The sequence below is a fragment of the Sciurus carolinensis genome, chromosome 4 (assembly GCF_902686445.1).
Source record: "Sciurus carolinensis chromosome 4, mSciCar1.2, whole genome shotgun sequence".
Lineage (NCBI taxonomy): Eukaryota > Metazoa > Chordata > Mammalia > Rodentia > Sciuridae > Sciurus > Sciurus carolinensis.
The window spans coordinates 110,978,535-110,991,426 of record NC_062216.1 but is presented as its reverse complement, the minus strand read 5'-3'; the positions used below and the strand labels follow the sequence as shown (position 1 = coordinate 110,991,426).

The following is a 12,892-nucleotide window of genomic DNA, read 5'->3' as shown; positions in this document are numbered from 1 at the left end:
CTATTTTTTCTGAAATCTTGCAAGTTTCACTAAACATACCCTATGTTCTTAATCTATGTTTGCATGTGATATGTAAATGTAACCCTTCCCATGACCAGAATCTCAGAGAAGTGAAAGTTTCAGCTACCATCAACCTCTACAACTTGTTTCAACTCTGCAGCTGCTGCTGGTTTCAGAAAGGCCAGAATTCTCCCAGACTATCAATTTCTCCAATGTGCTGAGCTTTCATTTGCTGTTGAGAGATTCCTGTATTGAAAAAGTATGATTTTTCCACCAAGTATTTCAATGCTTGCATGCCCCTTTATGTTCCCATTCACTGAGAGTATTATAATAATCTCATAATTTTCAGTATCTTCAGCATTTTAAAAAATTCATCTTTTCTTTCCTACCTCACAGCCCCACCACCACCACCATCACACTTTCTGGCCTATTTCTTGCTAGCACCTCCCCCAACATACAAAAAAATAGCCTAGTGAAAAAACTCCCAAACCTGACTGTTCAATCCTCTGTAGTACCCTTACACAACCTTGTCTCCACTGCCTGCTAACTAGTATCTGATCCATGAACTCACTTTCTCATAATCTGAAAGAACTGGTGCAAAAGAGCAAGAGGTCAGAGATCACAGGTGGGTTTTTGTAGGTGACAATCAAAACTTTATAGTACTAAAAGAGCTTGCGATGCTTTTTTCTATGTATGATCATCCTGGACACATGACATAGAGAATAATCTTTTTGGTTCCTTACTAATCCTCTTACTATGTGCTGTAACAAACTCTGTAAAAACAAAAACCAGGTGGAAAAACACAAAATCTTCCAGAAGGCCAGAGATAAGAGTTGTAAAGGCTAAAAACCTTCTGGACTTGTTAGAATATGCTGCTTCTGGACCTGGACCCAGCCTCAAGAGGCAACACTGAGAACTTAGGAACTCAGACTTGGGTATTTGGCAACAAACAGGAGCTCCTGACACGCTTTGCTACTTCCAGTCTTACCTTCCTCTAATCCATTGTTTAATTAATAAGTACTTTTATTCCTCCCTTTCTCCAAAATATCTACTTAGCACTGAAACATAGCAGTGGTAGAGCATGTAGTCAGCAGCTAGATTTGAGGTATTAGAACAAATATAAACCTGATTAGGTTACTGCTCTGCTAAAAACCTAAATGACATTGAAGATTTGGTTTCTTATAATCTTTCTTGGCCTCACCTCCCTCTTCTTTCTAATTCTTGCATTCTAAGTTCTGGCCGTGATGAGTTACTTTGGGGTCTACTATCTGGTGCTATTTCCCTAGCTAACTCTTATATTTACTTGTTTGTTTGTGGTAGTAGGAATTGAATTCAGGAGTGTTTTGCTTCTGAGCTATATCCGTATATACAACTTCATGTATGTATGCCTCTAAGCTATCACAGTACCAACCCACATGAACTAACACTCCACTTTCTCTTCTTTTTCCACTCCATCCCACCTCCCCAGTACTAGGGATTGAACCCAGGGTACAACTAGGTTCAGTAGATATATCACTGGGCTATATATTCCCAGCTCATTTTATTTTACACTGAGACAGGATCTCACTAAATTACCCAGTCTGATTCTCTTGATTCTCTTGCCTCAGTCACCTGAACAGTTGGGATTACAGTGATGTACCACTATGCCTGGTTCTTCTTTAATTCCTTGAGGGCAGAAATGGTCTTAAGTGTTGCTTTATCACCACCAAATATTGAGTATCTACTATACCTGACACATAGTAGGTACTAAATAAATGGCTGATGAATGAATTAATATAGACCTGTTAATGCCTAAAGGGGGAAAAAAAAAACAGAATATTAGACGCTCTCAGGATACACAGTTCATACTATGGTCAGTAAAAACTAACTACTGAGTTGGTAATTCTGTAGTTCCTTCTTACCTGATCGGTATCGCTCATCCCTGGCTCCTCCAGACCTTGTTCGGTGGTACTTAGAGGGAGCAGAAGTTTGAGTTGCAGCTGGAGCAGGTGTCTGGTTCTATGTTCCTTCTGTCCTGCTGAATCAGTTTCTGAAAAAGGAAGTTTGAGAGACAGTTATCCAGAAACAATAAAAGCTAACATTTTCTTAGCACTTGAAGCATCCTCACAACACTGAGGCAAGTACTATTACCCCATCTATAGTTGAGGTTGGAAAGCTTTCATATACCTAAATATGATGCAAAGATATCCAATATTATCAACTTAGAACTATAACTATCAAGAAGCTGACAGAGAAAGAGCAGAATGATATATTGCAGAGTGAAAAGGCCACCCCAGGAACTCCAAAGTGAAGTGGTGATAGGACATTGAGGGTATGTTTACACGATTCCCTAATCTTCAAAGTGATACAAAGAACAGTTTGGGAAGCTTCAGCAGCCACATAATGAGTCACTCCAGATAAACACAATTCAAGCAAAAAAAGAAAGACATGTCATACAAACAAAGCTTCAAGTCAAGTCTACCAACCCCTCTTCAAACAGGAGTCACCACTGAACCTGCCCCTTTCCAGTGCCTGATCCATCCTCATACTCTGCCCTTCTGACGTTTACTATCTTATCAAGAACCTGGGGAAGGGGGACAGAAGTAGAATAAAAACACTTTAGGTTCTAAAATGTCTCTGTCCTTTTTCTCCCCAAAGTGGTTAATTCCTAAGTCATTTCTCGGGGGGGGGGGGGGGAGGTAAAAAGAAAAAAAATGTAATAAGAACATTTAACATGTGAGCTGTCCTTTTAACAAAGATTTAAGTGTACGACATAGTATTGGTTAACTATAAACACAATACTACATAACATCTCATTCATCTTGCTTAACTGAAACTTTATATAGCAAGTTCTCATTTCTCTTGTCCCATGGCCCGGGCAACCACTATTGACTTTCTACTAGTTGACTATTTAAGATACGTGATATAAGTGAAATCATATAATATTTGTCCTTATATGACTAATTTATTTCCCTTACTCTAACTTCCTCCAGATTCGTCCATGATGTCACATATTGCAGAATTTCCTTCTTTTTATGGCATATTTAAATTTCTCAAATAGCACTTAGGTGTGACTAGCAAGGTAGCGTGTACATAGTAAGTTAAATGCCCTATATAATAAGATGTCATCTGTGTAGTAAGTGCTTTGTTCCAGACCCCAGCTGAGAATCAGCTTATGAAGTAAAATATTAAAAAACAAAAACACACTCAATATAATTCTGGGGAATATGAGTAATAAGCCCATATACCCAAGAAGAAGCTGACTAGTATCATGGTATCAGAGGAAATGAGATTCATAATGACAATGTCATGTCTTTTTTTTTTTGGTCGGAGGAGGTTCCTGGGAATTGAACCTAGGGGTGCTTTACCACTGAGTCACATCACCAATTCTTTTTATTTTTAGCAGTGTCTCCCTAAGTTGCTGAGACTGGCCTTGAATTTGTGATCCTTTTGGCCTCAGTCTCCTGAATTACAGGGATTAATGTTTTGTTTGTTGGTTGTTGTGTTTGTAGTACTGGGGATTGACTCCAGGGGTACTCTACCACTAAGCTACATCCTAGCCTCTTTTACTTTTAAGATGGTGTCTTGCTAAATTGTCAGGATTGGCCTAGAAACTGTGACCTTCCTGCCTCATCCTCCCAAATCACTAGGACTATAGGTATGCACCATGATGTGCAGCACAGTCATATCATTTTTATTTTTTGTTTTGTTTTGTTTTGTTTTGTTTTTTAAGTGCAGGGGATTGAACCCAGGGCCTTGTGCTTAAAGGCAAGCACTCTACCAATTGAGTTATATCCCCAGCCCCATATCATTTTTAAAGAAAACTTTTAGCAGCCAGGCATGGTGGTACAACCTATAATTCCAGCTACTCAGGAGGCTGAAGCAGGAGAAAAAAAAAATTGAGGCCAGAATAGCAACTCAGTGAGACCCTGTCTCAAAATAAAATAAAAAGGAATGGGAATGTAGCTCAGTGGTAGAGTACCCTTAGGTTCAATCTCCAGTAATGCAAAATAAAAATAAAAAATGGTTAGTATGTTGGAGATGCCACAAGTTAAGACAGTTTCGGATGAGCTTGACCTTCTACCTGGCAAGGCACTAGATATGTGAATGATCCATCTTAGATGGCCCAGAGTAGTCCATCTATTAGGTGGAAAAACCGAAGGACCCCATCTGGCAATATATGGAGAAAAATAATCACCAGTTGAGCCCCGTCCAAATTCTAGAACCCTAAAACTTATTTTTGTGTTTTGTTTTGTTTTAAGGTTAGACTTTTTTCCTTTCTGCAATACAGAGACTGAACTCAGGGCTTCGTACATCCTAGGCAAGTACATACTACTGCCCACATCGCCAGCCCTCAGACTATTTTTTATATACTGTGTTTAAGGTAGCAAGGAAGAATACATTTTGGAATATTCTCCACTAACAGATTTTTATGGATCTAGGAATGCTTGGTTGTTTTGTTGCTGTTGTTGCTTATTTTTTACACAAAAAGCAATGTACCCCTGTGTATTCTTCCGCACCCTGCTTTTTGCTCTTAACTACATATCCTGGAAATCATTCCATATCAATTTATAAGGAGCGTCTTCACTCTCTTTTTTCATTGTATGTACTCTATTTTGTGAATGTACCAAAAACTAATCATTCTACCTACTACAGAAGGGTTTTTAAGTTGATCCCAATGTTTTCAAATATTAAAAAACATCTCAATATATAACCTTATCACAAGAGGTTCATATATGTGGAAATAACATTTCAGGGCTATTAACAAAAATTGTGAAGGTCAAGAAATGCTGATTTCTGATGGTTCCTGCTTGAGATTTTCATTATAAAATGTTAACTGATCTAAACATGTCTCAGACACTGAGATTTTAAATGTCTGAGGTTGCAAAGTTTTTAATCAATTTAAATTCTCTTAATAATTCATTTCACAGAAGAGCTATTCTGAACTCAATATTTTTCAAACATTTAAAAATTTTTTTAGCTTTATTAGTCTTGAACAGGGGTCATCAAACTATAGGCCTAATATGGCAAACTGTTTTCATGAAGAGATTTACTAGAACACAGCCTGGCTAAGTCATTAACATCGTGTCCATGGTTGCATGCACATTGTAAAGGCAAAGCTGAGTAGCTGTGACAGACTGGTCTTCAAAACCTAAAAAGACTTACCATCTGGCCCTTTACAGAAAATGTTTACTAACCCCTAGTCTATGATGATAAAGCTAATATTTAAGCATTTGTTTTGTGCTACCTTTTATCTCATTTATTTCTCACCACAGATCTATAAAGTAAGCACCACTGTTACCCTCTTTTTCAGAAAAAAGAAAAGACATGTATTAGTTGACTCAAAATCCTAAGAGCGAGGGAACAGCAGTACCAGGATGCAAATATTAGTTTGTCTACTTACTGGTCTCAACCAAAAGGTTATTAAAAAGGCTATAAATAAAGCTCCAAGACTCCTAGAAAAAGAAAGTAATCAGGATTAATAATTTAGTTAGGAATATCTAACTGCTTCAGGATTTAGAGACAGCAGTTAAATACACTTAAAAATTTAAAAAAAGGAAAAGAAAACCAAAAAAGAGCAAACCTACAAACACCTAACCACCTGCCATCATGCAAAAGATTCTGCAAAAGAAGTCTTCCAAATAACATTTTCAGACACCCATAGAAATTACTTAAAACATATTCAAAGTTGGGCTCAGTGGTCTAGGTTTGCAATCCGAGCTACCTGGGAAAAATGATCAGATTAGCACACATGAGCTACTTTGCTTATAAATACGCACAGAGAAAATGAGTTGAGAGGTTTTAAAACACCAGCTTGGCCACAATGAGCATACAACTAAATTACTAGTTAAATAAGATTTTCAAGAAAAGTTCAAATTACTCTGCTAAGAAATAGGGTGATTTCAGATCAGTTAATAATCCAAAGGGTAATTCTATTTCAAAAAGGAGGGACACAAAGGTCTTTTTTTTTTTTTTTTTTTTTTAAAGTTATTCCTCTCACCTATACTTCACTTGGTGTTTTTCAATGTAATTAATGAGAACGGGAGAAAGATGATAATGTGGGCTAAAGAATAAAAATCATTACAAAGAAATGATAGGCAGGGGAACTATGCAAGTTGTTTGGGGAAGAATTGGAGAAAATGAGTATCTCCACTCAGGATACTAGAGGTTATCACAGATCAAATTACAAGGAAATAATAACACAAATAGTCTTCTGATGAGAACTGAGTCAGGTGATCTTGGCCAAGAGCTCTACTGCTCTGATACTAAAAGCGAAACCTCACAACAGGCTCTTCACCAAGCAAAATTAATGCACCGCTCTGGAATGCTTATCTCAGTTCCTTTACAAATCTTGTCATTCGAGCAGACCAGGTCTTTTTGAGTTCTAAAATCGTGAAAACCATTTTGTTATAGCTTGTTAGAAATGAAAGCGAAAGGTCAATTTGAAGTTTTAATAAGTGGTTGACCAACACGGACTTCTGGTAGAACAACCTTGTTCGCATGTGTAATATACCTACTTCAAGTTCATGAAAGACTATCTAAAGACAGTTGTGTAAAAACATAAATAAATAAAGTGAATTCCTAGGAACTGTATTTAATCTTTTTGGAATGTAAATAATCACTATAATTCATATGACCTTTACAAATTTTTAATTTATAGGTACTGAATTTATTTTTTAATATAGGATTTATAAATAAATGTATAGGTGCACTAGAAATACTGGAAACAAATATAATAAATAGTTTAATAGCAATTATTTCTAAGTGATAAGATTTAGGATGATCTGTATATATTCCATAGGTTTTACAAGTTTTCTGTAATTAAAAAAGATTTCTTTTCAGGATGTAAAGATAGATGTTCACCACAGAACATCAAGGAAATAACTAAGTAAAAAGAAGAAATAAGGGCTGGGGTTGTGGCTCAGTGGTAGAGCACTTGCCTATCATGTGTGAGGCTCTGGGTTCAACTCTCAGCACCACAAAATAAACGAATAACTAAAATAAAGGTATTGTGTCCAACTACAACCAAAAACAATAAAAAAAGAAAATTGTTGATTTTTTAAATTGAAATAAATTTTATTTTAAATTTTCATAAGTAAAAAAATTATAGCACCTTATAAAATGTTATATAAAATGTTAACAAGGCAACTGATATCTAGTCAACCTCATACAACATTCATGTGTTTTCCTTTTCTTGAAAATACTCAAACATACTTATATAACATCCTTTAAAAAACACATGAAAGAAAAAAATGATAAAAAAAAATCATGAGAGGATACTTGAATTTAACAATTTCTGAACAACAAAACTCGAATACATTCACATTTTTCATGACACTTGACATATTGTTATATATATTAATCTGACCTCTTGGAAACTTAACATTTTTCACAATGAGAAAGCAGAAAATAACATATAATCAAAGAGAACAAACCTGAATCATTCTCTTTGTCAAAAGATAATAGATTAAGTGTGGCGGTTAACATAAACCTAGAGATACACTACTTATGTTTCTAAACTTTAACTCTGGCTCAGGAGGTAATAAACAATAATGCACAATCTATCTATTGGTAAATATGAATTCCCTATCACATTCTTCCCTATGTTATGAGGAAAGGAAATAGGTTTAATATTTAAGAGAAGAATCAGTGTAATATAATTTTGCTATTAACACAACTCAAGAAATACCCACAAAAATCTCTTACAAAATAGTTTACAAACTATTCACCCCCATTCACAAGATTAGACAATACTAAATCCACATAAGGAAAAAAATTCAAAACATTTTTTTGTCCTCATACATACTGCTTTTTCTCTGCGCAAAATTTGGATTAAATATCTTTCAAAGAAAATTTCTGCAGCAGTTTGGATGTTTTAAGTGTGTCTCTGAAGGGTTCTCACACTGGAAGCTTGGCTCACATTATGTTGGATTTTCTTAATTCGAAGGTCCTGACCTATTAAAATAAGTTTAAAATAATATGGAGTTCTCAGCTTATTAGATAAATTATGACACTTTGATCAAGACTTTCCAACCTCCTATAATCAATTCTTGGGCTGGAGTTGTGGCTCACTGGTAGAGTGCTTGCCTAGTATGTGTGAGGCACTGGTTTCAATTCTCAGCACCACATATACATAAATGAATAAAATAAAGGTCCACAAACATCTAAAAAAAATATCTAAAAAAAAAATCGAGTATACTTTCCCCCAAAGCAACTGGCAAATTGGGAGGAGGAGAGAGATAGGAAACTATGTCCTGGATGGATTTTAAAAAGCTGGAAGATTAAAAAAAAAAAAAAAAATGCTGGAAGGTTTATTCCTACCTAAGCTTACTGGCAAGGACACACTTTATCAAGGATAGTGAAGGAAATAATGTACCTCATCAAGGAGAGGAGGAAGGGTGTCTGGGGTACAGGAGGGCAGAGAATATTATTTAACAACCAGTGTAACCTGAGTTGGACAATCAAAATGCTGCCTAAAGATGAATCATTCCTTATTTGGGGTTTCACACTCAAAGCAGATCTCATGATTTACCTGGGTGCTAAAATACAAGTTCCCATGTTTTGAATAAAGTATGCAGTTTCAATGTGATGATAAAGAAAATCTAAAAGCAAAAATGGAATTACCCATATCAACATAAGGAGATACTACATGTGAAAAATATGTAGATTATGCAGACACTTCCATCTAAATGTCAAGTGATAACACAAAATATTATGTGCATAGTATGATTATAACTGTATATGTTAAAACTCTTTGTATACAAATAAGGCATGGATGGGACGTAAAAGTCCCACAAGTATTTGGAATGAGCTACTGATAAGGTATTCCAAAGTTCTTTACCATTTCATCGTTTCGTTTATAGAAAGAAAATTCTATATGAAATCAAAGTAATTTTCAAAGACATTAAATACAGGTAAGTGCTGGAATGGAAGCTACCAGTCTCATAAATTAAGTCTTCTTTGTAACTTCTAAATCCTTGTGTGAACTATAAAGGAGATTCAAAGAAAAAGACTACTTGCTGGTCATTACATGACAACTTCATCTTGGGGGTTCCTGGTCTTCCAAATAGTTGGCTGTGCAAAGTATCCACTAGGGGTCACTATTATGTTTAAGCAGTGATGATGTAAGGTTTGGTAACAGTGAAGTTTAAAAGAACAGGTTTTAAATTCTTCTACAACACAAAGCTTTTCTTTTCAAAAATCAACATATAGGTAATTTATTGTTCTTTGGCAGAAAGAGACAGCAAAGACATGTTTCTATTGTTTTAACACAGTAACAATGATAACCTGGAAAAGAAGCAGATATTTATTAATATAAAACTATACAAAATTTCCACTCAGGAAGATAGGAGAAAGCTCACTCAAACTATCTTGCAACTCTGCCTATAATCTAACAGAACTTTTCACTTACAGGAGAACAGAGTAAAGCTGGATGGGTTCTGAGAATCATACTTCAACATTTTTAAAAATTATTTATTTTTTTAACTTTTTACAGACTGCATTTTGATTCATTGTACACAAATGGGGTACATCATTTTGTTTCTATGGTTGTACATGAATACTTCAACATTTTAGGAATGACATGGTCACGGATCTTGGTGCTTGTGTCCAGAAAGGAAACATATTAAACCAGTGATCATCAATTCTCCTGTATCTTTTATAGTGTGGTATGTGCTGAGAAGGAAAATAAGGCTCTCTGAGCTCACATAATGGGGATTTAACTTGTATTAAAGAGTTTCAAGGAAGAAGCCGGGCGTGATGGTGCACATGTGCAATCATAGACTTGGATGGCTGAGGCAGGAGGATCACAAGTGGCCAGTCTGGGCAACTTAGTGAGAGACTGTCTCCTAAAATGAGAGGGGGACAAGAGGAAGAGGGAGAGAGGGGAGGGGAGGAGAAAGGAGTGGGGAGGAGATAAGGAGAAGAGGAAGAGGAGAAAAAAGGGGAAGTAGTCAAAGTCAATGTCAAAATTGTTGTTTCAAGGAAGATGTAGGACTTCGCTAGGCAGAGAGAGGGAAAAGGCACTTTGTTCTGTATGTCTGCAGAAGTCCAGTGAGAGAAAAACTTTCTTAGACTTAATAAGTCTAAGAAAGACATATAGGGTGAATGCACATTAGTTGGCACTACACAATGAGACTGGAAAAGGTCACTTTCCTAAGTCCAATGGGCACCCCACCTTGAAGGGATTTAAATAGAAAATGGCAGGGTAGCAATGCTAATAAAATTTCTGTGGCTCTTTAAACTTTCTTTTTTTGTGGGGCATGGGGTGGGCTTTAAAGGAACTGGAGGGGCTGGGGAGATAGCTCAGTCAGTAGAGTGCTTGCCTTGCAAGCACAAGGCCCTGGGTTCGATCCCCAGCACCCCCAAAAAAAAAAAAAAAAAGGAACTGGGGACTGAAGCTGGGGCATTTCACTACTGAGTTACATCTTCGGCCCTTTTTATTTTGAGACAGGGTCTCCCTAAGTAGTTTAGGGCCTCACTAAGTTGCTAAAGCTGGTCAGGAACTTGAGATCCTCCTGTCTCAGCCTCCCAAATTGCTGAAATTACAAGCATGTGCCACCTTGTCCAGCTCTTTAATTTTTCTTAATAGCACCTCATTTTATCTTCACAGTAACACTATCTGATAGGTACTATTAGCATGCAGAATGCCCACCACAGATTTGTTGGTTAGAGTATACAATAATCACCTCAAATCATTCTAGAGACCTCACTCCCATTCCTAGCCTGTCCAACAATGGTAGATAGGTATAGGTACCTTCAATCCCTTGGAGAGTCTTCCCTGAGAGGCTAAGATGCTTGTGAATCACTGCAGAGAACACTTCTTGGAAGGATGGGTGATTTATCTCCCGCTCAGGGAAAGAGTGGGAGGAAAGAGAGTGCTGATGTTTGAAGTCTTAAGAAGGAGCTGCCACCAGTCTGATTCCTAAGAGTGGATTCTGGGAGAAAGGGAGTTAGGAGTACTTGGTCTATGAAGAGGATGGCATATGAAAAGATCTTGATCCAGAGCTTTCTGGGCTGTATGATATAAGAAAAAATGGCTGTGCCGGAGGCTAAAAGAACACAATACCAGGAGCTGTGCTCTGTGTACCCAAGAGGGTACCTTGTGAGCCAAGCAGAGTACAATCCTTCAGAATGCATCAGAGATGCAGATACAGGAAGTAGGATTAGCACTGAATCAGCATTACTGGTCATATAGTAAGAACCAGTTTTCAGTATCACCCTGGTGGAACTTTTCCCTTTTGGGAAAAGCTAGACCCACCACCTCTCCTCTAGCTCTGCCTATATCCATGGGAATTGTCAGATCATTTAGAAAAAGAAGGACCAAAGAGAAGATATTAGACTTCCTTTTGATAAGATATGTGAGAGCACATATAATTGCAACATACTGCACATATAATTACATATTGCGGCTCACTACAATTCTACTACTATTCAAATTCAGCAAAAAAGCAGAATACATATTGGAATTTTTTTTAAAAAATGTTATTTCCATTATGCTGTAAGCCTCACTTAGGAAGGAACTTCTAATCAAAATGAGGTGGATAAAAGAGATTCCACTTTCCATACTTTATACACACAGAGGCACAGTGCCTACTTAATATTTGTAGTTGGAAATGTTCTGTAATATTCAAAAATGCCATTCCTGACTTACTTTCTTCCTTTTTCTCTCTTTCCTATTTCCTCCCTCCCCCGCCCAACACTTTGAGACAGGTTTTGTTGTGTTATCCAGGTTGGTCTCAAACTCATGAGTTCAAGTGATTCTCCTGCCTTAGCCTGAGTAGCTGGGTCTATAGGGGTATGACACCATGCCTGGCTACATTTCTGATTTCAATAACTGGTTTTAAGATTAGTCCCTTTGAATTTCTACAATGCTTTATTTAAAACTCTCTTGCCAGTCTTATTTTACTCTATCTTTATGACCCTCATTTGTATAACTGCCTAATCTCTCCTGTGGTAGTATAAATACCCTGAGGTCAGAGGCTAGTCTTATTCATTTTGTTTTTCCTGTAATAACTGGCCCTTGGTCTTTTACATTGCTGGTACTTAATATTTTTGGTTAAAACAAATAATTAAGATCTTGTCTGTCTGCTCTCCTCCACCAATGATAGTACATGGCTGGGAGACAGGGGGAGAAAAAAATGAAGACATATCAATTTAAAGGATATGCTTAAATGGTAATCTAAATATCCTACTTATCTGTGTGTCTCTAAGTTATACCAGTTTTATGTAAAAATTTGTAACTCTGTTATATAACTTACATAAAGACTAAGAAAAATAGGGTTATAGATTATTCTCAAGAGGTGTTATTGGGGTGCAGGAAGAGAAACACAAGGGTTTTCTTTTGTTTCCACTAACCCAGTCGTATACACATATGTACAACCTTAGAGGCAGGACTGAACTCAGAAGAACTATGATGAAAAAGCCGTGGAACAGTTAGCAACCACAGTATACATACATGTACTGGGACACTGAGCCAAGACCTCCGAGCAAAAACAAGCAGCAGCTAAACCAAGTTTGGGAAAAACCTTTAGATCACAAGAACTTATGTTAGAGTGCCATCACACAACCATATTCAGAACAGATAAGCCTTATCCCTAAAAAGGCAGTGGGTGAGGACCTGGGGGGAAAACACAGTGCAAACCTATTGGCCAAGAGGGAACACACAAAAATTGACATCCTATTCTGAAGTGGGAGGCAAACATAATTAAATGCAGTGAAAGCAGCAGAAAACCAAAGGATAAAAGGAGAAAAAACAAATACATAAAGGTCAGAAATAATCTCAAATATAGTAAGACAGAATAGAATGTCTTCACCAATGCCATCAAAAACAGAAGCTGCAAAAAGATTTGGGGTCCTACAGGAGAAGCCACTATAGAAAGTCAAGGACAATTTTAAACAGCAAAGAACTGCA

At 36.8% G+C, this 12,892-nt stretch overlaps 1 protein-coding gene across 1 annotated transcript in view; it reads right to left on the bottom strand.

Moving 5' to 3' along the window:
* Positions 1–12,892, bottom strand: part of Dip2b (disco interacting protein 2 homolog B) — a 240,745-nt gene that overhangs the window by 91,429 nt on the left and 136,424 nt on the right. The window contains 2 exon segments of the mRNA XM_047551774.1: positions 1,902–2,000; positions 2,003–2,029. Of these exon segments, the coding sequence (XP_047407730.1) occupies positions 1,902–2,000; positions 2,003–2,029 (126 nt within the window).